This window comes from Mytilus galloprovincialis, chromosome 12, assembly GCF_965363235.1.
Source record: "Mytilus galloprovincialis chromosome 12, xbMytGall1.hap1.1, whole genome shotgun sequence".
Classification (NCBI taxonomy): domain Eukaryota; kingdom Metazoa; phylum Mollusca; class Bivalvia; order Mytilida; family Mytilidae; genus Mytilus; species Mytilus galloprovincialis.
This window is the reverse complement of record NC_134849.1, coordinates 60,979,994-61,004,489: the sequence shown is the minus strand read 5'-3', so window position 1 is coordinate 61,004,489 and position 24,496 is coordinate 60,979,994. Positions and strand designations below refer to the sequence as shown.

Genomic DNA, 24,496 nt, shown 5'->3' with positions numbered 1-24,496 from the left:
TACAGATCATTTATAAATGCGATGTTAAATACATGACAATTGAGTTTCGAGTCTTGTATCATTTTTATTGGAAACTCAGGCACACACGAAAATTTAAACACTCTAGGGACTTTTTCTACTAGTAATGTATGTCTCCCCGGACATATTTTACCAGGACAAAGTTATCTCTTACAGAAAACCTTTAGGTCGAGGTAAGCGTACAAGGTACGTAGTACAGAATATTAGTGTAAGTTAAAACTCTTAAAAGTTCCAGGCATATAAACGTTGAAAATATGCTGCACAGCCCTGTAATTTTATATTTGAAAACAAAATAGTAGTAATTAATTTGATATTCTACATGGTCCAAGACCACAATTAATTCGTAGTGCATTTCTTTTAGAACATAAATGAAAATAAAAAAAAATCCCACCTGCACTTTCTCAAAGAAACTTTTACAGTCTGTTGTACTACTTTTGGGACAAATTATATCAAAATTATAGAAAACTTCATTGGCTCTAACTCAAAATATGAACAAATTTATGCTTAGGGCGTCTTGAAATCTTTTTACAGCTTCCGAAGTGCTAATTTTAAACCTTTTTCAGCTGGACCAAATCAATACTTTCTTTAAAATTCTGGACCCAAATTTCTTTACAGTGTAATTTTACCCCCCTACTTGCAATTTGAGGCATTAAACATGGAGAAATAAATTTGGAAGGGGTATAAAAATTAATGGCAAGTAACCCACTGTCAACACTAGAGACTATATTTGTGAACAACAAAAATCAAGGGACGACAATTGTGGTCTCGGACCTAATAGGATAGAAAGAGTTGACAAATCTTAAAAAAACTTGGTATGACCAAAGCTTAATGAATTATAACACTGCTTACAAAGTTTCATGACAATAGGATGTATATTATAGACAATAAGTTAAGTTCAATACTCATCTTTGCGTGTAAAATTTTGACGTTAAAATTGAAAAAAAATGAACTATCAACATTTGGGGCTTTAAAAATTAAAATATTGCCAAAAAATACTTTTTAAATGCCTTAATATATAACTTATCATACACTAAAAGCAATAGAGTACTCATTTGATTCATCAGACTTGGCATAATTATTCAAAAGTCAAATTTATATGAGCCTGGGCCTAAAAATTGAGTTTTTTTTCAATGAAGGGGGCCTTACATGAAGATGTAATATTTTCCAGCAATTTTGAAATTGTGAAGCTTTTTGGTTATAAATAATCCTTACATATGTATTGAAAGTACTTTAAATGGAAAGAAAAGTTACAAATAATATATCATATTAGTTTAAAAGGGTCTTAGGCCAAGTAAGACATATTTACATTTAAAAATGCATATTGAGGCTATAAGAAATAAAAACTTGTGTCTTTTTTATCATTTCTATACTCATGTGACATGATACAACAAATCTGAGCAAAAAAAGACTCTTGCAATTAACCTTTCTTACAAACAGTATGGTCTTATACAAAGATTTTTGCCTTTTCAGGGAAAACTTGCATGCAATTTATTCTCAACAGGCTTATATTTAAACCACTTGCTATCCTACAGAAGAAAAGAAAGATTTTATGTGAAATGGAACAGGTACAATAAACATTGTAAAGTGCTTTTGATACAAATTTAGTGAGGTCTTTATTATGGACTTCAAATTTTATGTACCAAGCTCCCCACTTTTTGACTTCATCCAAACAGGGCGTTAGACAAGGGTCATTTATACAACACATTTTGCACATTTTGTCTGAGATAATCTTCTTTTCTGTAGATTCAGAGTTCATAAATAAGTAAAAGAACTAAGTAAAGGCACAGAAACACAAATATTGACACATGAAAATCTGTCAGATAGAAAGTCAGGATGCCATTTATGCATCAATATTGAAAAAGCTATAAAATGCTTATTTTGACCATAAAATGCCAAAATTGGTCATTTTTGCAGAAATTCTATAAAATAAAAGTTTAAATCCTTTAGTTTTATGCTAATTGACAGATTGAAACCATCAAATCATTTAGGGAAGTTGCCAAAGTACAGATTTTATATTTACAGATTTCACCTCTTAGGTCCGAGACCAAAATTATTTCGTAGTGCATTTCTTTTAGAACATAAATGAAAATAAAAAAAATCCCACCTGCGCTTTCTCAAAGAAACTTTTACAGTCTGTTGTACTACTTTTGGGACAGCTTATATCAAAATTATAGAAAACTTCATCGGCTCTAACTCAAAATATGGACAATTTTATGTTTAGGGCGTCTTGAAATCTTTTGACAGCTTCCGAAGTGCTAATTTTAAACCTTTTTCAGCTGGACCAAATCACTACTTTCCTTTAAAATTCTGGACCCAAATTTCTTTACAGTGTAATTTTACCCCCAACTTGCAATTTGAGGCATTAAACATGGAGACATAAAACAAAACTTTACGACAAAAGAGATGATTTCAGCTTTCCAATTGTGAACTTTCCATTTCTAAGTAGCAACATTCCAGCAGCACCTGCATACGGGGTATATATCTCCCAATTGATACAATATTCCCGTGCTTGCATTTCCTATCATGATTTTCTTGATAGAGGGTTACTGCTCACAAGGAAGCTATTAAACCAAGAGTTCCAAATGGTGAAGTTGAAATCATCCCTTCGTAAATTTTACGGACGCCATCACGAGTTCGTTGACCGTTATGAAATAACCGTTTCACAAATGATATCGAATATGTTCCTTACGTCGTAACTACAATCCCCTTCCCTTTCATGAATGTGACCTACCGAATAAGACTATTTACCGGATTTTGAATCAAATAAGCAACACGACAGGTGCCACATGTGGAGCAGGATCTGCTTACCCTTCCGGAGCACCTGAGACCACCCCTAGTTTTTGGTGGGGTTCGTGTTGTTTATTCTTTAGTTTTCTATGTTGTGTCATGTGTACTATTGTTTTTCTGTTTGTCTTTTTCATTTTTAGCCATGGCGTTGTCAGTTTGTTTTAGATTTATGAGTTTGACTGTCCCTTTGGTATCTTTTGTCCCTCTTTTGAAGGGGTATAAAAATTAATGGCAAGTAACCCACTGTCAACAATAGTGACTATATTTGTGAACAACGAAAATCAAGGGACGACAATTGTGGTCTCGGACCACATGATATTTTTTTTTCTAAACTTCCTGGGACTTTATACTTATAGTCCAAAAAAACTTATAAGCAAAAGCATACTTAAACAAAAGCAATACAGACAAAAATGACGTCATGCAGATTTTGTATCTATAAAATAAAATATTATACCTACCTGCCTACCCATGACAAAAAATGTACCTAGCTTAGTTATTTTTTGGGAAAGAAAAAGAAAATAATTTACCTACTTACAATGTACCTACCCTGTTTCAAAACATAGGGTCCGAAAAGGGCAAACAAACACTATTTTAATTTAGGCATAAAGGGCAATAACTCCTTTGAAAAGGGGATCAACTGACCATTTTAGTCAAATTAACTTATTTGTAGATCTTACTTTGCTGAACATTATTGCTGTTTACAGTTTATCTCTATCTATAATCTATAATAGCCAAAAAAACGTTATAATTTCCTCAAAATTGCCAATTCAGGGGCAGCAACCAAACAACCGGTTGTTCGATTCGTCTTAAAATTTCAGGGCAGATATATCTTGACCTGATAAACAATTTTGTCCCCATGTCAGATTTGCTCTAAATGCTTTGGTTTTTGAGTTATAAGCCAAAAACTGCATTTTACCCCTATGTTCTATGTTCTATTTTTAGCCATGGTAGCCATCTTGGTTGGTTGGCCGGGTCACCAGACACAATTTTTAAACTATAAACCCCAATGATGATTGTGGCCAAGTTTGGTTTAATTTGGCCAAGTAGTTTGAGGAGAAGATTTTTGTAAAAGATAACTAAGATTTACAAAAAATGGTTAAAAATTGACTATAAAGGGCAATAACTCCTAAAGGGGTCAACTGACCATTTTGGTTCTGTTGACTTATTTGTAAATCTTACTTTGCTGAACATTTTTGCTGTTTACAGTTTATCTCTATCTATAATAATATTCATGATAATAACCAAAAACAGCAAAATTTCCTTAAAATTACCAATTCAGGGGCAGCAACCTAACAACGGGTTTTCTGATTCATCTGAACATTTCAGGGCAGATAGATCTTGACCTGATAAACAATCTAACCCCTTGTCAGATTTGCTCTAAATGCTTTGATTTTTGTGTTATAAGCCAAAAACTGCATTTTATCCCTATGTTCTACTTTTAGCCATGGTGGCCATCTTGGCCAGGTCACCGGACACAATTTTTAAACTAGATACCCTAATAATGATTTTGGCCATGTTTGGTTAAATTTGGCCCAGTAGTTTCAGAGGAGAAGATTGTTGTAAAAGTTAACGACGACGGTCGACGGACGACGCCGGACGCCAAGTGATGATAAAAGCTCACTTGGCCCTTCGGGCCAGGTGAGCTAAAAACAGACCAAAACACTAAAACTTAACATTTACCAAAGAACCATAAATATGAGGTCAAAATCAGATGACACCAGCCAGACAGACATGCACACCTTATAATCACTAGAACACACCCGCTAAATCGCGGGCATTTAGAGCTTGGTTGAAAGTATGTAAACTGTTGTAGGATGAAATATTGTAAAAGATTTTATGTCTGGAGAATTTCAGAAAAGGTATCAAAGTAAGTCATAGGCACTTGGAGACAGGAAAATATTTTAAGCCCTCTCCATTTTTTCCAAAGTCCGTTATTTTTTTGCTTGCTGTTAAATTCCATGATTTTCGTGTCAAGTTTTGTATACTATGAACATACATATAATACAAATAAAATGTATTTTCCTAGTTTCTTCTCCACGGCGATCACTGCTATATTAATCATAGTATACATGCAGAATAACGCGAAAATAATTGTCCTTTCCCCGAGTTATTTTGAAAATCATGTTTAAAGAGGGAAGTAAAGGAGGGTATCCGCACGGAAGAACGCGAAATAAAATTGTCATTTCACGATGAAAGAACAATTAAAAATTTCTTGCACGTTGATCTTTTTATTGATTTCACGAAACACGGTGAATAACGAATCTTTTTCACGGCTGCACGTGAAATAAAAAATGGCAAAACACGTTGCACGAAAATAATCCCTTACCCGCTCTTTTAAAGTTTAAAATCAGAAGTCTTGGGTTTGACTTATAAGTCGGCCTGATAACGGAAACAATATCCGGACGTCTTTTTCTTCACTTTTCTCCAAAAAAAAACCAAACTGAATTATCATAAGAATGGATGACAAATGCGAATATGCATGGTACCTATAGGACACTGAGGCATGATGATTAATTTATTGGGGAAGGACGATTAGCAACACACAAAATGAGGTCTTCTCGCTTAATAGTATAGATTCCATAAACCAAATATAGTTGACTTATTGCTTACAGTACTTGAAACACAAAAACTTAACATTGATCAATGAACCATAAAAATGAGGTCAAGGTCAGATGACACCAGCTAGACAGACATGTACAACTTACAATCATTCCATACACCAAATATAGTTGACCTATTGCATACCATGCATACAGTACTTGAAAAACTGACCAAAAGATAAAATAAACTGTTTTCACAGAGATATATCTCGCCTTTTTGTAATTTTGATTATGCAAATGTTGAAATCCAAATAGCAATACTCTAACATCTTACACACTTTTTGCAAATATTGAAAGTCAATGAACCATGACTGAGTTATATGGCTAAACAATCTCCATGTAAATGAAATGTGCCAATGCTAATACAACTGCATACCAAATACCATTGACTTATTATAAGTCGTTCACAAATGTAAATACAAACATTAACTTGTAAACTATGTAAAAGTTTCAAAGTCAAATATCATTGACTTATCATAAGCAGTTCATCTTAAACTGATCAAATCACAAACTAATAAATGTAAAGTGAGATAAGTTTCAAAGTCATTAGACTGTGACTGGGGGCAAGGCCAAATATTCTCCATGGAAATTATATGTGCCAAAGCTTAAAAAACTGAATACCAATTAACATTGGCCTACCACTAATGGTACCCCTTGAACTGGCCTAATCACAAACTAATACATGATTATGATGAATAACAAAAAAATTCGAGGTCAATAGACCATGTCTAAGGGGGCGGAGCCAAACTATCTCCATGGAAAGGAGTTTTGCCAATGCTTATACAACTGCATACCAAATATCATTGACCTACCACTTATGGTTCCCCATAAACTGACCTAATCTCAAACTAATACATTAAAAATAAGCAAAAGTTTCGAAGTCAATACACCATGACTGAGGGGGCAGGGCCAAATAATCTCCATGGAAATGAGATGTGCCAATGCCTATACAACTGCATACCAAATATGATTGACCTACCACTTGCCGTTCACCATATTAACTAGACCTAATCACAAACTAATAAATTGTTGACGCAGTCGCCGTCGCAGCCATCGCCACCGACACCGGAAACAGCATACCTATGTCTCGCTTTTTGACTCCGTCAACTTCAAGGCGAGACAAAAATAACAATGACCAATGAACCATGAAAATGAGGTCAAGGTCAAATGAAAACCTGCCAGTCTGACATATACCCCTTACAATCATTACATACACCACATATAGTTGACCTGCTGCTTGTAGTATCTAAGAAATGGACCTAACCACGTGCCTTTAACCTTGATCACTGATCCATGAATTGAGGTCAAGGTCAGGTTAATCCTGTTTGATGAACATGTAGACATTAGAAGGAACCCATATACCAAATATAGTTATCCTATTACTAAAAATAAGTGACAAATTCACACGACAAAAAAAACTAATATCTTTTTTCAAGCAGTCGCTGAACCATGAAAAATGAGGTCAAGGACAAAAGGCATATAACAGACGGAAACTTTGCAACATACGGTATCTGCATACAAGGTATAAAGCATTTAGGTCTTCTTCCTTCCGAAATATAAATCTTGATACAAATAGTTTATGCCACCGCCGCTAGATAATAATACCTATGTCTGGCTTACTGCAATGAAATTAATGAACCCCATACACTGTGACATTTCAAATACCAAATATAGATCACCTAATGCTAGTAGTTCCTGAGAAACAGGTCTTACTATGAAAACTAAACATTGACCAGTGAAACGTGAAAATGAAGTGAGGGTCAGATGAACAGATATATGATAAGTACAACTTGATATCATTCCATACTCCAAATACATAGTTAATCTATTGCTTAAACTACAATGTATCTAAGAAAGAGACTTCACTTTGCAAACATTACATTGACCAATGACTTATGAAAATGAGGTCAAGGTCAGATGAATTATGCCAGACAGACTTGTTCACCTTACCATCGTGATCTCGAATACAAAATATAGTTGACCTATTGCTTACAGGATCCAAGAAACAGACTAAAAAAAACTCGACATTGACCAATGAACCATGAAGATGAGATCATGGTCAGATGAAAGCTGCCAGACAGACAAGTTCATCTTACAATTCTATACATCAATTATTGTTTACATACTGTTTATAGTATCTTAGAAACGGACTTGACAACAAAAGGTTCACCTTGATGACTGATGCATGACATGATTGGAGTGTTATGTCTCACTTTCTATGACTTAGGTCACAGGTGAGACAAAAATAAATGTTTTCTAACAGCTATAATGTCAGTGTGTCGTCTGTACAAACGGACTTGACAACGGAAGCTTTACCTTGATGACTGATGCATGACATGATTGGAGTGTTATGTCTCACTTTCTATGACTAAGGTCACAGGTGAGACAAAAATAAATGTTTTCTAACAGCTATTTTGTCAGTGTGTCGTCTGTACAAACGGACTTGACAACGGAAGCTTTACCTTGATGACTGATGCATGACATGATTGGAGTGTTATGTCTCACTTTCTATGACTAAGGTCACAGGTGAGACAAAAATAAATGTTTTCTAACAGCTATAATGTCAGTGTGTCGTCTGTACAAACGGACTTGACAACGGAAGCTTTACCTTGATGACTGATGCATGACATGATTGGAGTGTTATGTCTCACTTTCTATGACTAAGGTCACAGGTGAGACAAAAATAAATGTTTTCTAACAGCTATTTTGTCAGTGTGTCGTCTGTACAAACGGACTTGACAACGGAAGCTTTACCTTGATGACTGATGCATGACATGATTGGAGTGTTATGTCTCACTTTCTATGACTAAGGTCACAGGTGAGACAAAAATAAATGTTTTCTAACAGCTATTATGTCAGTGTGTCGTCTGTACAAACGGACTTGACAACGGAAGCTTTACCTTGATGACTGATGCATGACTTGATTGGAGTGTTATGTCTCACTTTCTATGACTAAGGTCACAGGTGAGACAAAAATAAATGTTTTCTAACAGCTATTTTGTCAGTGTGTCGTCTGTACAATGGCTACCTTTTTTCTTGGGGAAATAATTCCAGCAAAGTAGAATATTGCTTGCAATTGCAAAGTACGAATAAACATGTATTATAGCATCGTATAGAAGACCATATATTTGATGGTACTTGCTATGTCATGTATTTCATATATATATATTGGAAAGCTGCTAACACTATAGCTCCGAGTTATCTTTTATAGTGATTAATCTCATCAATACATTACAGTTAACTGCATGATGTCGTATAAAAAAAACATGTTGTTATTCTGCAATTCCTAGAGTAATAGTAAACTAATGATGAAATAAAGTTTAAGAAAATTACCTTCTATCCCTAGTCCAGCAGTCACGCCTGAAGATTTCTCTGACATGACAGTCTGAAAAATTAGGAATATGTACTGTGAATATATCTTTACTCATGTCACTTGTTGCACTATAAAAATTCTAAAATATATCAACCCCCCAAAATATGCTTTATAAAACAAATGTTTCACATTATATACTATTTATATCGAACAAATTTTCATATTTTTCAGGAAAATGTGTGGCCTAGAGTAATAGATATATATATATAGTTTACAGTGTAAAGGTGGTTTTTGAATTTGGAACATTCCCCTGTAGACATAAACTTGCTTCATGTTGATTTCCAAATGCATTTTGAATGCACCTTTAAATGGAAAATTGTTCCATCTGTGGAATATTCTAATATTCCTCAGTGATCTCACACTTGTTATCATTTGTCTTGATACAATGTATCCGTCCAATTTTGGATAACCTCCATTTTAAGCATATGTAAAATCAAGTAAATCAAGTATCCATGATATGTACAATCGTATAAAAAAAATGTCCTTCAAGGTACGTAGTATTTAGGGTATAAACAAGCTAGAGGCTCGACAGTGCCTTGATATCGCTCAAACTTTAACCTGAAGCGTGCAATAAATGGATGAACAGACGAACGGACGTACAGATGGACGTATGTACAGACGGACAAGGCTAAAACTTAAAGGGCAAAATAAAGTACAAAGTTGAAAAGTATGGAGGACCCAAAATTCCGAGAGTTTTTGCCAAATACAGCTAAAACTATATTCCTGTGGTAGAAAATTCTTAGTATTCATAAAAACTGAAGTTTTGTGAACAGTTAATTTGTAATTATGACCATAATTATAATATCAATAATAATTCATGTCAACACATTAGTGCTTACTAATCACTTGGGTTCTGTTGTGATAAACTTACAGCTATACATGATCTACAAATATGTCAATATGACAAAAAACAATAAACAACAGGAGTTATTGACCTTTAAAAATGACAAATTTTGACTTATAATAGTGTTCATCTGTCTGTGTGTCGGTTCATCTGTTTGTCCATCCGTTCATTCCTCCGTCCGTCCGTTCGTCGCCCCGTACATCCCAAATTTGGCCTCAACCAAATGTTATAAAACTTATACACAATGCTTATTACCACAAAATATATCAAGTTAGAATTTTGGTGGCATCACTTTAAGAGTTATACCCCTTTACCAATGGAATAAAATGCTTCGGTGAGCGCAACCTGATCCCACTGCAGAGGTCGAACCCTGAACAATTGGTGCAAGTTTGGACACAATATTCAAGCTTGATACTGTCTGAATTTGGATTGTGATAAAAAAAATTTACATAATATAGGTTTCTGACACAAAATAAATGTGGTGAATTATCTAAAAAAGATTAAATGGGTTAAAAAATTTGTATTAAATTTCAATTGAAAATTTCTTTCTATTTCGCAATACTGTGAATAAAAAGATTTCTTGCTATTGACCAATACTGTACAATTGAATATTTATTGCAATTGCGCAATACTGTGCGATTCAATATTTCTTGCTACTGCGCAATACTGTGAAATTGGAGATTTCTTGCTATTGCGCAATATTGTGCTATTGGATATTTATTGCTATTGCGCAATACTGTGCAATTGAAAATTTCTTGCTATTGCGCAATACTGTGCAATTGAAGATTTCTTGTTATTGCGCAATACTGTGCTATTGGATATTTCTTGCTATTGCGCAATACTGTGCTATTGACAATTTCTTGCTATTGTGCAATACTGTGCAATTGAAGATTTCTTTCAATTGCGCAATACTGTGCAATTGAAAATTTCTTGCTATTGCACAATACTTAATACAATAATTTACACATCCTGTTTGGTGTGTATCTTCTGCCATACCATTATTATTTGCTTTTATATATAAATCAGAAATAACCAACTTAAAATGGAAAATTTTTAAGAAAAAAAGAGGAAAAAAGGGGAAAAAAATCCCACCCCCAAAATTTTTGGAAAACCCCTTATGATTCATTACCCCCAAAATCAATCCCAGTCTTCCCTTTGTTGTATGGTACCTTGCAGTACAATTTCAGAGAGATACATACACTTGAACACAAGTTATTGTCTGGAAACTAGAAACATGCTTATTTCTGGCCCCTTTTTCCTAATCATTTCTGGCAACTACCCCCTAACTCAGTTCCAGCTTTCAATCTGTGATATTGAACCTTGTAGTACAATTTCAGAAATATCCATACACTTACACACAAGTTATTGTCATAAAACTAGAACAAAATCTTGTTTTTTGCCCCTTTTTTTGGCCCCTATTTCCTAAAATTTAGAGGCAATTACCCCCTAAATCAATCCCAGCATTCCCTTTGTGATATTGAAACTTGTGGTACAATGTCGGAGAGATTCATACACTAACACACAAGTCATTGTCTAGAAGTTACAAAAATGCTTATTTTTGGCCTCTTATTACTTAACTGTTGGTACCATAACCCCTAAACTCAATCCCAACCTTCCTTTTGTGGTATTGAACCTTATGTAAAAATAGAGATCCATTCACTTAAACTAAAGTTATTGTGCGAAAACCAATGTGTCTTCTGATGACAACGACGCCAACGTCATACCAATATATGACCAGAAAAATGTTTATGGTCATATAAAAATTGCTGAACTTTTCGTTTCCGTTCTATTTTTTTCCAAAATAAGAGGTCAAATGTCTTCAACAAGAATGTACACGCTAAAATGTCTCGCCTCCTTTACTGACCTTCGATTTCATGAAAGTCTTAAAGAACTAGAGGCTCTAAAGAGCCTGTGTCGCTCACCTTGGTCTATGTGAATAGTAAACAATGGGCACAGATGGATTCATGACAAAATTGTGTTTTGGTGATGGTGATGTGTTTGTAGATCTTACTTTACTAAACATTCTTGCTGTTTACAATTATCTCTATCTATAACAGTACTTTCTGTGGAAAATGTTATTGAAAATCTTCAAATTTTAAGAAAATTGTTAAAAATTGACTATGAAGGGCAATAACTCCTTAGGGGGTGGTCAATTGACTATTTTGGTCATACTGACTTATTTTTTGTTCTTACTTTGCTGTACATTATTGCTGTTTACAGTTTATCTCTATCTATAATAATATTCAAGATAATAACAAAAAAACAGCAAAATTTCCTCAAAATTACCAATTCAGGGGCAGCAACCTACCAACCGATTATCCGATTCATCTGAAAATTCTAGGGCAGATAGATCGTGACCTGATCAACAATTTTACTTCCTGTCAGATTTGCTCTTAATGCTTTGGTTTTTGAGTTATAAGCCAAAAACTGCATTTTACCCCCATGTTCTATTTTTAGCCATGGCGGCCATCTTGGTTTGTTGGCCGAGTTACCGGACACATTTTTTTAACTAGATACCCCAATGATGATTATGACTAAGTTTGGTTAAATTTGGCCCAGTAGTTTCAGAGGAGAAGATTTTTCGAAAAGATTACTAAGATTTACGAAAAATGGTTAAAAATTGACTATAAAGGGCAATAACTTCTAAAGTGGTTAAACATTATGGTGTTTACAGTTTATCTCTATCTATAATAATATTCAAGATAATAACCAAAAACAGCAAAATTTCCTTAAAATTACCATTTCAGGGGCAGCAACCCAACCACGGAATGTCCGATTCATCTGAAAATTTCAGGGCACATAGATCTTGACCTGATGAACAATTTTACTATTTTGTCAGATTTGCTCTAAATGCTTTGGTTTTTGAGTTATAAGCCAAAAACTGCATTTTACCCCTATGTTCTATTTTTAGCCATGGTGGCCATCTTGGTTGGTTGGGCGGGTCACCGGACAAATTTTTTAAACTAGATTCCCCAATGATGATTATGGTTAAGTTTGGTTAAATTTGGCCCAGTAGTTTCAGATAAGATTTTTCTAAAAGATTACTAAGATTTACGAAAAATGGTTAAAAATTGACTATAAAGGGCAATAACTCCTAAAGTGGTCAACTGACCATTTTGGTCATGTTGACTTATTTGTAGATCTTACTTTGCTGAACATTATTGCTGTTTACAGTTTATCTCTATCTATAATAATATTCAAGATAATAACCAAAAACAGCAAAATTTCCTTAAAATTACCATTTCAGGGGCAGCAATCCAACAACGAAATGTCTGATTCATCTGAAAATTTCAGGGCAGATAGATCTTGACCTGATGAACAATTTTACCCCCCATGTCAGTTTTACTCTTAATGCTTTGGTTTTTGAGTTATAAGCCAAAAACTGCATTTTACCCCTATGTTCTATTTTTAGCTGTGGTGGCCATCTTGGTTGGTTGGGCGGGTCATCGGACACATTTTTTAAACTACATACCCCAATAATGATTGTGGTCAAGTTTGGTTAAATCTGGCCCAGTAGTTTCAGAGGAAAAGATTTTTGTAAAAGTTAACGACGCTGGACGACAGACGACGACGGACGACGGATGCTGGACGCCAAGTGATGAGAAAAGCTCACTTGGACCTTCGGGCCAGGTGAGCTAAAAAGGTTTAACTAAAAGTATTACACAAATTAAACATTAAAGATCTATGACATTGAGGTCAAGGTCAGATAAATCCTAACAGACAGACATATACACCTTACATTTTGTTATACACCAAATATAGTGTTGACCTTTTGGCTTATGGTTATTGAAAAACAGACCAAAACAAAAACTTAACATTGACCAATAAACCATGAAAATTAGGTCAAGGTCAGATAATACATGCGAGACAGACATGCACACATTACAATTATCATGATTATTTCATATACAAAATTAAAGAACCTTAGTGAGCACGCTCACATACCCCACGTCCCCACATTGTCATTGGAGAAATTAAATAAGTATAAGGAAAAATATTGAATAATAATTTCCTGTCAATAGTATGTCCTTATTATCTACAAAATTTCATGAAATTCTGTTGTGTGTTTTCAGAGGAGTTAAGATGACAAACTGTTGCAGAAGTACATTGAAGCAAATAAGTTCAAAGGGGCATAACTCCTAGAAAAAAAATTGAATCGCAATTTCCTGTCGATATTTTTTGCACATCTACATAGTATGTCCTTATTATCTACAAAGTTTCATGAAATTCTGTTGTATGGTTTGAGAGGAGTTGCGATGACAAACTGTTGCAATAGATTTTAAAGTAAATAAGTTCAAAGGGGCATAACTCCTAGAAAAAAAATTGAATCGCAATTTCCTGTTGATATGCACATCTACATAGTATGTCCTTATTATCTACAAAGTTTCATGAAATTCTGTTGTGTGGTTTGAGAGGAGTTGCGATGACAAACTGTTGCAGTAGTACATTAAAGTAAATAAGTTCAAAGGGCATAACTCCTAGAAAAAAAATTGAATCGCAATTTCCCGTCGATATGCACAACTACATAGTATGTCCTTATTATCTGAAAAGGTTTCGTGAAATTCTGTTGTGTGGTTTGAGAGGAGTTGCGATGACAAACTGTTGCAGTAATACATTAAAGTAAATAAGTTCAAAGGGGCGTAACTCCTAGAAAAAAAATTGAATCGCAATTTCCCGTCGATATGCACAACTACATAGTATGTCCTTATTATCTGAAAAGGTTTCGTGAAATTCTGTTGTGTGGTTTGAGAGGAGTTGCGATGAAAAACTGTTGCAGTAATACATTAAAGTAAATAAGTTCAAAGGGGCGTAACTCCTAGAAAAAGAATTGAATCGCAATTTCCCGTCGATATGCACAACTACATAGTATGTCCTTATTATCTGAAAAGGTTTCGTGAAATTCTGTTGTGTGGTTTGAGAGGAGTTGCGATGACAAACTGTTGCAGTAATATATTAAAGTAAATAAGTTCAAAGGGGCGTAACTCCTAGAAAAAAAATTGAATCGCAATTTCCCGTCAATATGCACAACTACATAGTATGTCCTTATTATCTGAAAAGGTTTTGTGAAATTCTGTTGTGTGGTTTGAGAGGAGTTGCGATGACAAGAAACAGGACTGACGGACTGACGGACGGACGGGTCAAAAACATTATACCCTCCGCAACTTCGTTGCGTGGGGTATAATAAAGCTGACATATTTCTCATATTGCTATAAGTATTTGAAAAACAGACCAAAACATAACAAGAGTGCACACGCTGAAATGTCTTGCCTCCTTTACTGACCATTGATTAAATGAAAGTCTAAAAGATAAAAGTTAACTAAAAGTATTAAACAAACTTAACATTTTAAAAGATCTATGAAAAGAAGATCAAGATCAGATAAACTATACAAGACATGTACACCTTACAATAAATACATGCATTAAATATAGTTGACCTATTACTTTTGATATGTAAGAAAGAACCTTAACATTTACTAATTAACCATGAAAATGAGGTCAAGGTCAGATCATACCTGCCAGACAGACATATACACCTTACAATCATTCCATATACCAAATATAGTTGGCCTATTGCCTATAGAATCCAAGAAAGAAACTTAACCATGAAAACTTCACAATGAGCAATCAACCATGAACATGAGGTCAGGGTCAGATCATACCTGCCAGACAGACATATACAACTTACAATCATTCGATACACCAAATATAGTTGTCCTATTGCCTATAGAATCCAAGAAAGAAACTTAACCATGAAAACTTAATATTGACCAATCAACCATGAACATGAGGTCAGGGTCAGATCATACCTGCCAGACAGACATATACACCTTACAATCATTCCATACACCAAATATAGTTGTCCTATTGCCTATAGAATCCAAGAAAGAAACTTAACCATGAAAACTTAATATTGACCAATCAACCATAAACATGAGGTCAGGGTCAGATCATACCTGCCAGACAGACATATACACCTTACAATCATTCCATACACCAAATATAGTTGGCCTATTGCCTATTGAATCCAAGAAAGAAACTTAACCATGAAAACTTGATATTGACCAATCAACCATGAACATGAGGTCAAGGTCAGGTGATACCTACAAAACAGACATATACAACTTACAATCATTCGATACACCAAATATAGTTGACTTATTAATTATAGTTCAAGAGAAATAGACCAAAACACAAAAACTTCACAATGAGAAATGAACCATGAAAATGAGGTCAAAGTCAAATACACTTGCAAGACTGACATGTAAATCATAATTTACTTCCATACACCAAATATAGATGACCTATTGCATATAATATTAGAAAAAAAGAACAACACAAAAAATCAAATTACACCACTGAACCATGAAAATGAGGTGAAGGTCAGACGACACCTGCCAGTTGGACATGTACACCTTACATCATTCATACACCAATTATAGTATAATTTGTTATTATTGTATCAGATATATGGACTTGACCGTGAAAACTTAACCTTGATCACTGAACAATGAAATAAGATTGAGGTCACATGAAAACTGTCTGACAGGCATGGGGACCTTACAAGGTACATGTATGCACATACTAAATAAAGTCATCCTATTTATTTAAAATGAATAACAAAAGGTTTATCCAAGACATGAAATATTTTATTTTTTCATATTGAAAATAAAGGCAATTTTTAGAATTTTTCATCAATTTAATGTAATACTGTAAAAAAAACAGGATTAAAAGATGTTTTGAAAAGTAACTGATTAAATTAAATTACTTGTAATTTTTGGTTGATTAATGATTACAATGATAACTTAAAAAATTGAAATCAATTATAGCTGACTAATGATTACAATTACAATTACCCCAAACCTGATCTGAGATGAGACTAGTTAACCGTGAAAAGGTTGTTATAGACATACTGGCAGTGTAAGAATCTCAAAGAGAATTTTGCAAAGCTTGTTTTCGCCTTAACACTCTTGAATGAAATAAAAGACATCTACTAATTTTGTTTAATATTGACGAAATCACAAACCAATAATTTCCTAAATTCAAAATGGTGGCTTAACTTTGTGAAAGGCTGGTAAAGAGTTGAATTTAGCGTCTCAAATATATGCATTAGGCCAATCAAAATCGTAATAACAAATAAATTGCATTAGAATTTGAAATTTTTATTTCATGACATAAGCAATGTCCCCTAGAGTATCCTGGTTTTGTACCTGATTTATTCTAAGTGTAAGCATTTGTAATTAAAAGTATGTGTACCTGTAAGTATTCCATCACTTCTTTATTCCCCCTGTAAAATCCTGTTGCTGCCAGATCGTATGGAGTCTTACCCTGAAATACAAATCTTTATACTGCCTTTATCTGATTATTACAAAGAAGACTTTTGTTACACATATATCATACAATAAACAAGACCAGTAGCAGCTGAGTGTTGTGTTATTTTGTTTTTACAGGTGCTAACCATATTATTTTTAATTATAAAATATAACTCATGAACAACATTCTGAATATTTTTATAACTTTTTCTGTAGCCTTTAAGAAGGGTTTTAACTTTTTTAAAAGCATATGAAATAATTTCAATCTGTCAGCATTTAGTCTTTGTATTTTTTTTAAGTTTTTTTTTTGTAAATCTGTTAATGCATCCTTATGTCTAGATGAGGGTTGTAGGATTTGTTTTTTTTTTTTTACTATTTTTTTAAAATTTTTTGGACAAATTATTCCCAAGTTTTTTTTTTTATATATTTTAGCACCCCATTTTTCTTTATTCTTTATATTTTTGCACCCCATTATTTTCTATTCATCATCTTTTTGACCAATTCTCTCTATTCCTGAAGTTTTTTTCTATCATTCATGATTTTCTATTCTGTATACCCTATCCATACTCTCTTATAACTGTATATTGTTATTTTACAGATTTCATAGTTTTTAGTGTTAACACTGACATTGTATAAATAAGGAAATACATAATTACCGTAAGTACACGCTTATAAGTTGGAAGTTTGGGAGTAAAATTCAGAATCCAGAGAGGGGTACCGACTTATAAGCGAGATCCCGAGACCAGAGGAAAAATCCAAGCTCAAGAAAGGTGGTCAGATGTAAATTTCCTGACCAAAACTACATTTGTGATAGCCAAAACTACATAAATCTCTAAATAAATGGCTTTTGTGGAAAATAAATGACTACAATACTGTCTTTGTGTTTTATTTGCTCTCTGTTAACATTTGTGTTGAATTTCCCACAGTTTCCGTTTTATGTATTGACTTTTCATAGTCACATGGTTTTTGTATCATCCCAAAGGAAGAGCCAAGAACCAGAAATAAGAAGATATTACCAATGTTATTTCAACTGATCGGGCGGAGCTTACGTTTTAATTTGCATAAGGACAGTCTATTTGAAGATGTGCGTGATTAGGATGATTGCCGTTATAATTATTACTGATTTCTAATCACCGTCATCAGTGTCATCAAAGAAATTTACAAAAGAATTACTGGACACTTCATAGATGAGTTTATCCAAAAACACCTATCTATAGATGGACTGGTTTATTATGAGCGAACCGGTTAAACTCCGCCCAGTCAAGTGAAATAAATCGAGTAATAATAATGTACTTAATATATAAAAAGAATGTATCTAAGGGGTCATCCATAATTGTCAACCATTTTCCAAAGTGTACAAAACGTACACTTTATCAGACCCCCCACCCTCCCTCAAAAAGTGAACATCAACCATTTTCAGATTTCAAGAGAAGAATCAGTCATTCTTAATAAAAAGAAGATCCTGTTTATCCTGTTTATTATATTTTAGTTTAATATAGAACTTTGCATTGAAAAAAACTAAAACATATCTGACTATTTTATTTGATGACATCTATCTGTGATGTTTGTGTTTTGTCAGAATAAAGAGTACAAAGATTAGTGTTTCCCCTATCACACAGTGGAAATGGTAACTCCAATAAAATAGGGCACCTAGAGCATGCAAAAGATTAACAAAAGGGCACATAAATTATGCTAAGAATCAAAGAAAGGGAAATGCATGGTTTTATTGCATTGGTAAAGTATCATGAGTATGGACTGACAGTTGTTGATGGAATCAGAGCTCAAGACAGCAATCAATAAAAGTGTAATGTTTTAAAACATTTTGAGTTTTTAAATTTCCCGCCTGTATTTCTATTTAAATGGTCCCTGTAAATATGCAATTCATGGCACTATTATCGTTTATGTATATATACTGTAACGTGTATATATATTGGATATTTTCTAAGTTAAGGTTAAACTTCATATGGAGGTCCTCCTAATTGAAGGAGGCTTTTACTAAGAAAAATAAGTTTACTTCCGGTTTACTGGTTTACTATTTTGGAATGCATTACAAGGAAATTAATCGAAGGACCAGTTTAAAATCTTTTCACAAAATGGGGTCTTGTCAAAATCAAAACATTCAAAGAATTTAGTGTTTCAATCAATTTTGTTTATTACACAGAGTAAAATGATATCGATCAATAATAAAGCAGGTGAAATTGAAAATCGGGGGTACTGAGAAATGCTTGCAAACTTTTTGTTAAAATTATTTTACTAGTTCACATTTTTGAAAGATTTCGTTTTCATATGATTTGATCTTTTAATCGTTCAACCCCGATTGAGTAGAATTATGATATCGAAATGAATATCATCAAAGTGAAAATAATAAAGAAGAAATAAGAAGAGAAACACACCCAAGCCAATTCTCGATTTTATAAACCGACTTTCCCTACAGAAACGATATAAATTCCGGAAATAAAAAAAAAAGCGTATTGTAAAAATGTTGATTTTTTAACCCCCTCCCCCCAAGTGTACGTTTTGTACACTTTGGAAAATGGTTGATAATTATGGATGACCCCTAACAACTAATTGTGTTATTATTGTTTTATTAAAAATTACAACATTTATTGACAAGCCAATATAATCCATGAATAACCCCTAATTAAGTGACAACGAGTTCACTATAGGTGTGAACCAGATGCTTTGCAGGGCACAGCTTTATACGACCGCAGAGGTTGAACCCTGAACGGTTGGGGAAAGTATGGACACAACATTCAAGCTAGATTCAGCTCTAAATTTGGATTGTGATTAAATAGTTGACACAGCATAGGTTTCTGACACAGAATGAATGTGGTCTAATGAACTTAAAATTTTTGTTTTGCCTTTGAGCAATTCACTATGCTGTTGAATATTAATCCTCTCAAAAAAATTGAAGCAATTTTCTTTTTATTGATGAAATCTGTAATGAGAAAAATTTACCCCCCCCCAATTTTTTTTTTCACATCCCCCTTTCCCTTATTCCAAAACTGATCTCAATTCGAATTTCTAATGGCACCTAGCAATAACTACTCATTTAAATACATCATAAAATATTAAAATGTAAAAAAAGTTCTTGTTATCACTGAATGGTAAAGATTGTTTTAATTTATCAGTTGGTAGTAAAAGTGAATATACATTGTATATTGTATAAAACAATGTTTTAAGTTGATTCAACTACTATTCTGGACAAAGAAAGATAACTCAAATTGAAAATGTTTTGCTATTGCACAATATTGTGCAATTAGATATTTCTTGATATTTCTTGCTATTGCGCAATACTGTGCAATTGAAAATACTTGCCATTGCGCAATACTATGCAATTGAAGATTTCTTGCTATTGCGCAATACTGTGCAATAAAAATTTCTTGCTATTGCACAATACTGTGCAATTGAAGATTTCTTGCTATTGCTGAAAAATCAAAATCAATCCCAACCTTCCTTTTGTGGTCATAAACCTTGTGTTTAAATTTCATTGATTTCTATTTACTTATACTAAAGTTATGGTGCGAAAACCAAGAATAATGCTTATTTGGGCCCTTTTTTGGCCCCCAATTCCTAAACTGTTGGAGCCAAAACTCCCAAAATCAATCCCAACCTTCCTTTTGTGGTCATTAACCTTGTGTCAAAATTTCATAGATTTCTATTTACTTATACTAAAGTTATGGTGCAAAAACCAAGAAAATGCTTATTTGGGCCCCTTTTTGGCCCCTAATTCCTAAACTGTTCGAACCTCAACTCCCAAAATCAATCTCAACCTTCCTTTTGTGGTCATAAACCTTGTGTTAAAATTTCATTGATTTCTATTTACTTATACTAAAGTTATGGTGCGAAAACCAAGAATAATGCTTATTTGGGCCCTTTTTTGGCCCCTAATTCCTAAACTGTTGGAGCCAAAACTCCCAAAACCAATCCCAACCTTCCTTTTGTTGTCATAAACCTTGTGTTAAAATTTCATATATTTCTATTCACTTTTACTAAAGTTAGAGTGCGAAAACTAAAAGTATTCGGACACAGACGACGATGACGCCGACGTGATACCAATATACGACCAAAAATTTTTTTTTAATTTATGCGGTCGTATAAAAATATCAGTGGCAGGTTAATAGGTTAATTAGTTAGTGTCCCTTGATTTCTATAATCCATTAATTGGTGGTGTCTATCCTGTGTCTCAGTTTATTTATTACTATGACTGGTCTGTTATGAATGATTAACTGGATTAATTTATTTTTTCGTTTGACTTTTATTTTGTTAAGGTTTATGTTGGTTTATATTCGATTTTCTCAAACAATAGATGTTTGGTCATACACTACAAAATCACTGATGCATTACGTAAATAGTATGAGGGAAAACAGTGAATAACAAGAATGTGTCCATAGTTCACGGATGCCCCAATCCCACTATCATTTTCTATGTTCAGTGGACCGTGAAATTGGGGTCAAAACTTTAATTTGGAAATAAAATAAGAAAGATCATATCATAGGGAACATGTGTACTAAGTTTCAAGTTGGTGTAACTTTAACTTCATCAAAAACTACCTTGACCAAAAACTTTAACCTGAACTTTGCACTATCATTTTCTATGTTCAGTGGACCATGAAATTGGGGTCAAAACTATAATTTGGCATTAAAATTAGAAAGATCATATCATGGGGAATATGTGTATTAAGTTTCAAGTTGATTGGACTTCAGCTTCATCAAAAACTACCTCGACCAAAAACTTTAACCGGACGGACGAACGAACGGAGGCACAGACCAGAAAACATAATGCCCCTCTACTATCGTAGGTGTGGCATAAAAACAAGAAACAAGAAATGAATACATCTTTATTATTATCAACAGAATAAATTATCAGGATGAACATCAATTCTACATGTACTTATTTAAAGAATCAAACATTCATTCAATACATGAATCTCAATTTAATTTCTTGATTTTGCCAATGATCAGTTACTTTCTGCTGCCAAAAAAAGTCCCAATTTAAACCGATTTATAGGCGGGTCAAGACTATATCGCTAGATTTTAAAGCTAAAAAGGGCATCCGACTTATAAGCGGATCGACTTATACTCGAGTATCTACGGTATGGCACAGATGAGTTTTTTCTGCAACTATTCCAACTATATAGATTAAAAACAAGAATTTAAAGAAATTTGCAGTCTTAAGGGGGTACAGAACACCTAAGAAAATATAACTCTCACTCATGGTCTGATTCATTGCTATGTTTTAAAATCATGTGCAATATGCAAGCTTTTAAAATATCATGATTAGAATGTTTACATTATTGCTAAAAGCAGCTGTACACCTATTGTTATTCATTTAATCTACTTTTAATCCATTTAAAGTTACTCATTTTCCATGAATGAATCTTTAAAGAGACATAATAGGGAGATTTCAGAGTGAAATACATTTTCCAACAGAAAACCTGGACGTTAGAAAAAAGAAGGAAACAGAAAGGTCAAAGGACCATGACAACTGTTTTCGTTTTTTACTTGCCAATGACTAGGTCTTACATAAAAATGAAATAAAGTACAAAAAGACAAAACTCTAAGGATGCTACCATTTGATTTTATGGGGGGAGAGGAGGGCTAGAAAATGTTGTCCTGCATTTTTCTAGTTGTAATCATTGGGGAAGGGAGGATTGGAAAGGGATATTTTTTTAAGCTCAGAAATTTCGGGATCCAAGAATTGTTTTTTTGAATTTCAGGATGTCGGGATTTAAATTTATTTAAACTCAGGATTTCGTGTTTTAAGCCCTAGATTTCGGGATCAGGACCCCTCCTACCCTCCCTTATCATGCTTATCTGACATCATTTTCCTGCATTTTTATTTTTCATTCTTTAGGGACCTTCAATTTTCATTAGTTTGTCCTGATATTGTTTACATAAATTGTAATCTGCTTGTTGTGCCAAATTAGGCTTAAATTAAAATATTGTTTGTTTGCCCTTTACCGACCGACCCTGTCAATTCGTTCCGCCTGAAAATCTTTTATTTGTATTTACCAGCAAGATTTTATTTTATTTTATCTTTTCGTTCCTACCAAAAATCTTATATTTGTATTTCCCGCTCAAAACTGTTTTACCGGATTCCTCGGGTTTTATCTTTACCGTATAAGGTCTAGTCCGTTTGGTATCTCGTGAGCGTTTGACATGAACACTTGCATATAGAGTTTCAAAGCATTTGTTTGAAATCGATGTTGAACGCTTTGAGAAAACATGATGATATGACGTTAGCTGCGAAAACGTAGCTCTTAAGGTCCTTTTGATGATTTTTGATATTTGCGGACCATAGATCTATGGCAAAAAAAAAATCAAAGGACAATAGAGCTACGTTTTCACAGCTAGATATGACGTACGTTACTCTGTATCTTTATACTTGGAGAGCAGGGTTCACTTACAAAAAAGTTCGTTTAATACAAAATTATCAACGTGTGTACAAACTTTTTTGTAAACGGACGTTGTATTCTATGTACAGTAGGGATGGCCTTCTGTGATCCGTAGATCAGGATGATTATGTTAAAGATGCCTTCGACCAGCATTGCTGTATTATTTATATCTGACATGAACCAAAGGTGGCAAAAGCCTGTAAAGTGGAGAATATTTGGCAGTAAAAGCTCCCAAGTTTTCCAAACAGATCATTTATAAATTGCGATGTAGAATACGTACCCGAATGGAATAGACTACCAGAATCTCGTTTGTGCTAAGACAATTGAGAGCTTTAAACTTCGGTTGCTCTCACAACGTTGGATTAATTTTCCAGCGCCTCTCTCCCATTGCCACTGATGCCATATATACTGGCCCTGCAACGTACTTATTCAGATTCAGAATTGAGTTCAAATCTTGTAGCATTTTTATTGGAAACCCAGACACACACGAAAATTTAAACACTCTAGGGACTTTTTTTAGTAGTAATGTATCTCTGCCCGGACATATTTTACCAGGACAAAGTAATCGCTTATAATATACAGACAAGAGTGCAGACACTGAAATGTCTCGCCTTCTTTACTAATCATTGATATTATGTTGATACTCCTAAATATAAAGCTTTATTACGACTGTCACATAAACTTAACATGAACCATGAAAATGAGGTCAAGGTCAGTTGAACCATATGCCAGGCAGACATGTACAGCTAACAATGCTTCCATACAACAAATATAGTTGACCTATTGCTTATAGTTTAAGAAAATAGACCAAAACACAAAAACTGAACACTGAGCAATGAACCGTGAAAACCAGATCAAGGTCAAATAAAACCTGCACGACTGACATATAGATCATTAAATATTTCCCTACACCAAATAAAGTTGACCTACGACATATAGTATTAGATAAAAAGACCAAAACTCAAAAACTTAACTTTGACCACTGAACCATGAAAATGAGGTCAAGGTCAGATGACATCTGCCCGCTAGACATGTACACTTTACAATTATTCCATACAACAAATATAGTAAACCTATTGCATAAAGTATGAGAAAAACAGACCAAAACACAAAAACTTAACTATTACCACTGAACCATGAAAATGAGGTCAAGGTCAGATGACATCT

The 24,496-nt window shown here is 33.8% G+C and overlaps 1 protein-coding gene across 1 annotated transcript in view; it reads right to left on the bottom strand.

The window, feature by feature from the left end:
- Positions 1 to 24,496, bottom strand: part of LOC143054484 (uncharacterized) — a 275,789-nt gene that overhangs the window by 69,736 nt on the left and 181,557 nt on the right. The window contains exons 3-4 of the mRNA XM_076227508.1: positions 16,877 to 16,948; positions 8,739 to 8,790 (exon numbers count right to left, since the gene is read on the bottom strand). Of these exons, the coding sequence (XP_076083623.1) occupies positions 8,739 to 8,790; positions 16,877 to 16,948 (124 nt within the window). The remainder of the gene's footprint in view (positions 1 to 8,738; positions 8,791 to 16,876; positions 16,949 to 24,496) is intronic.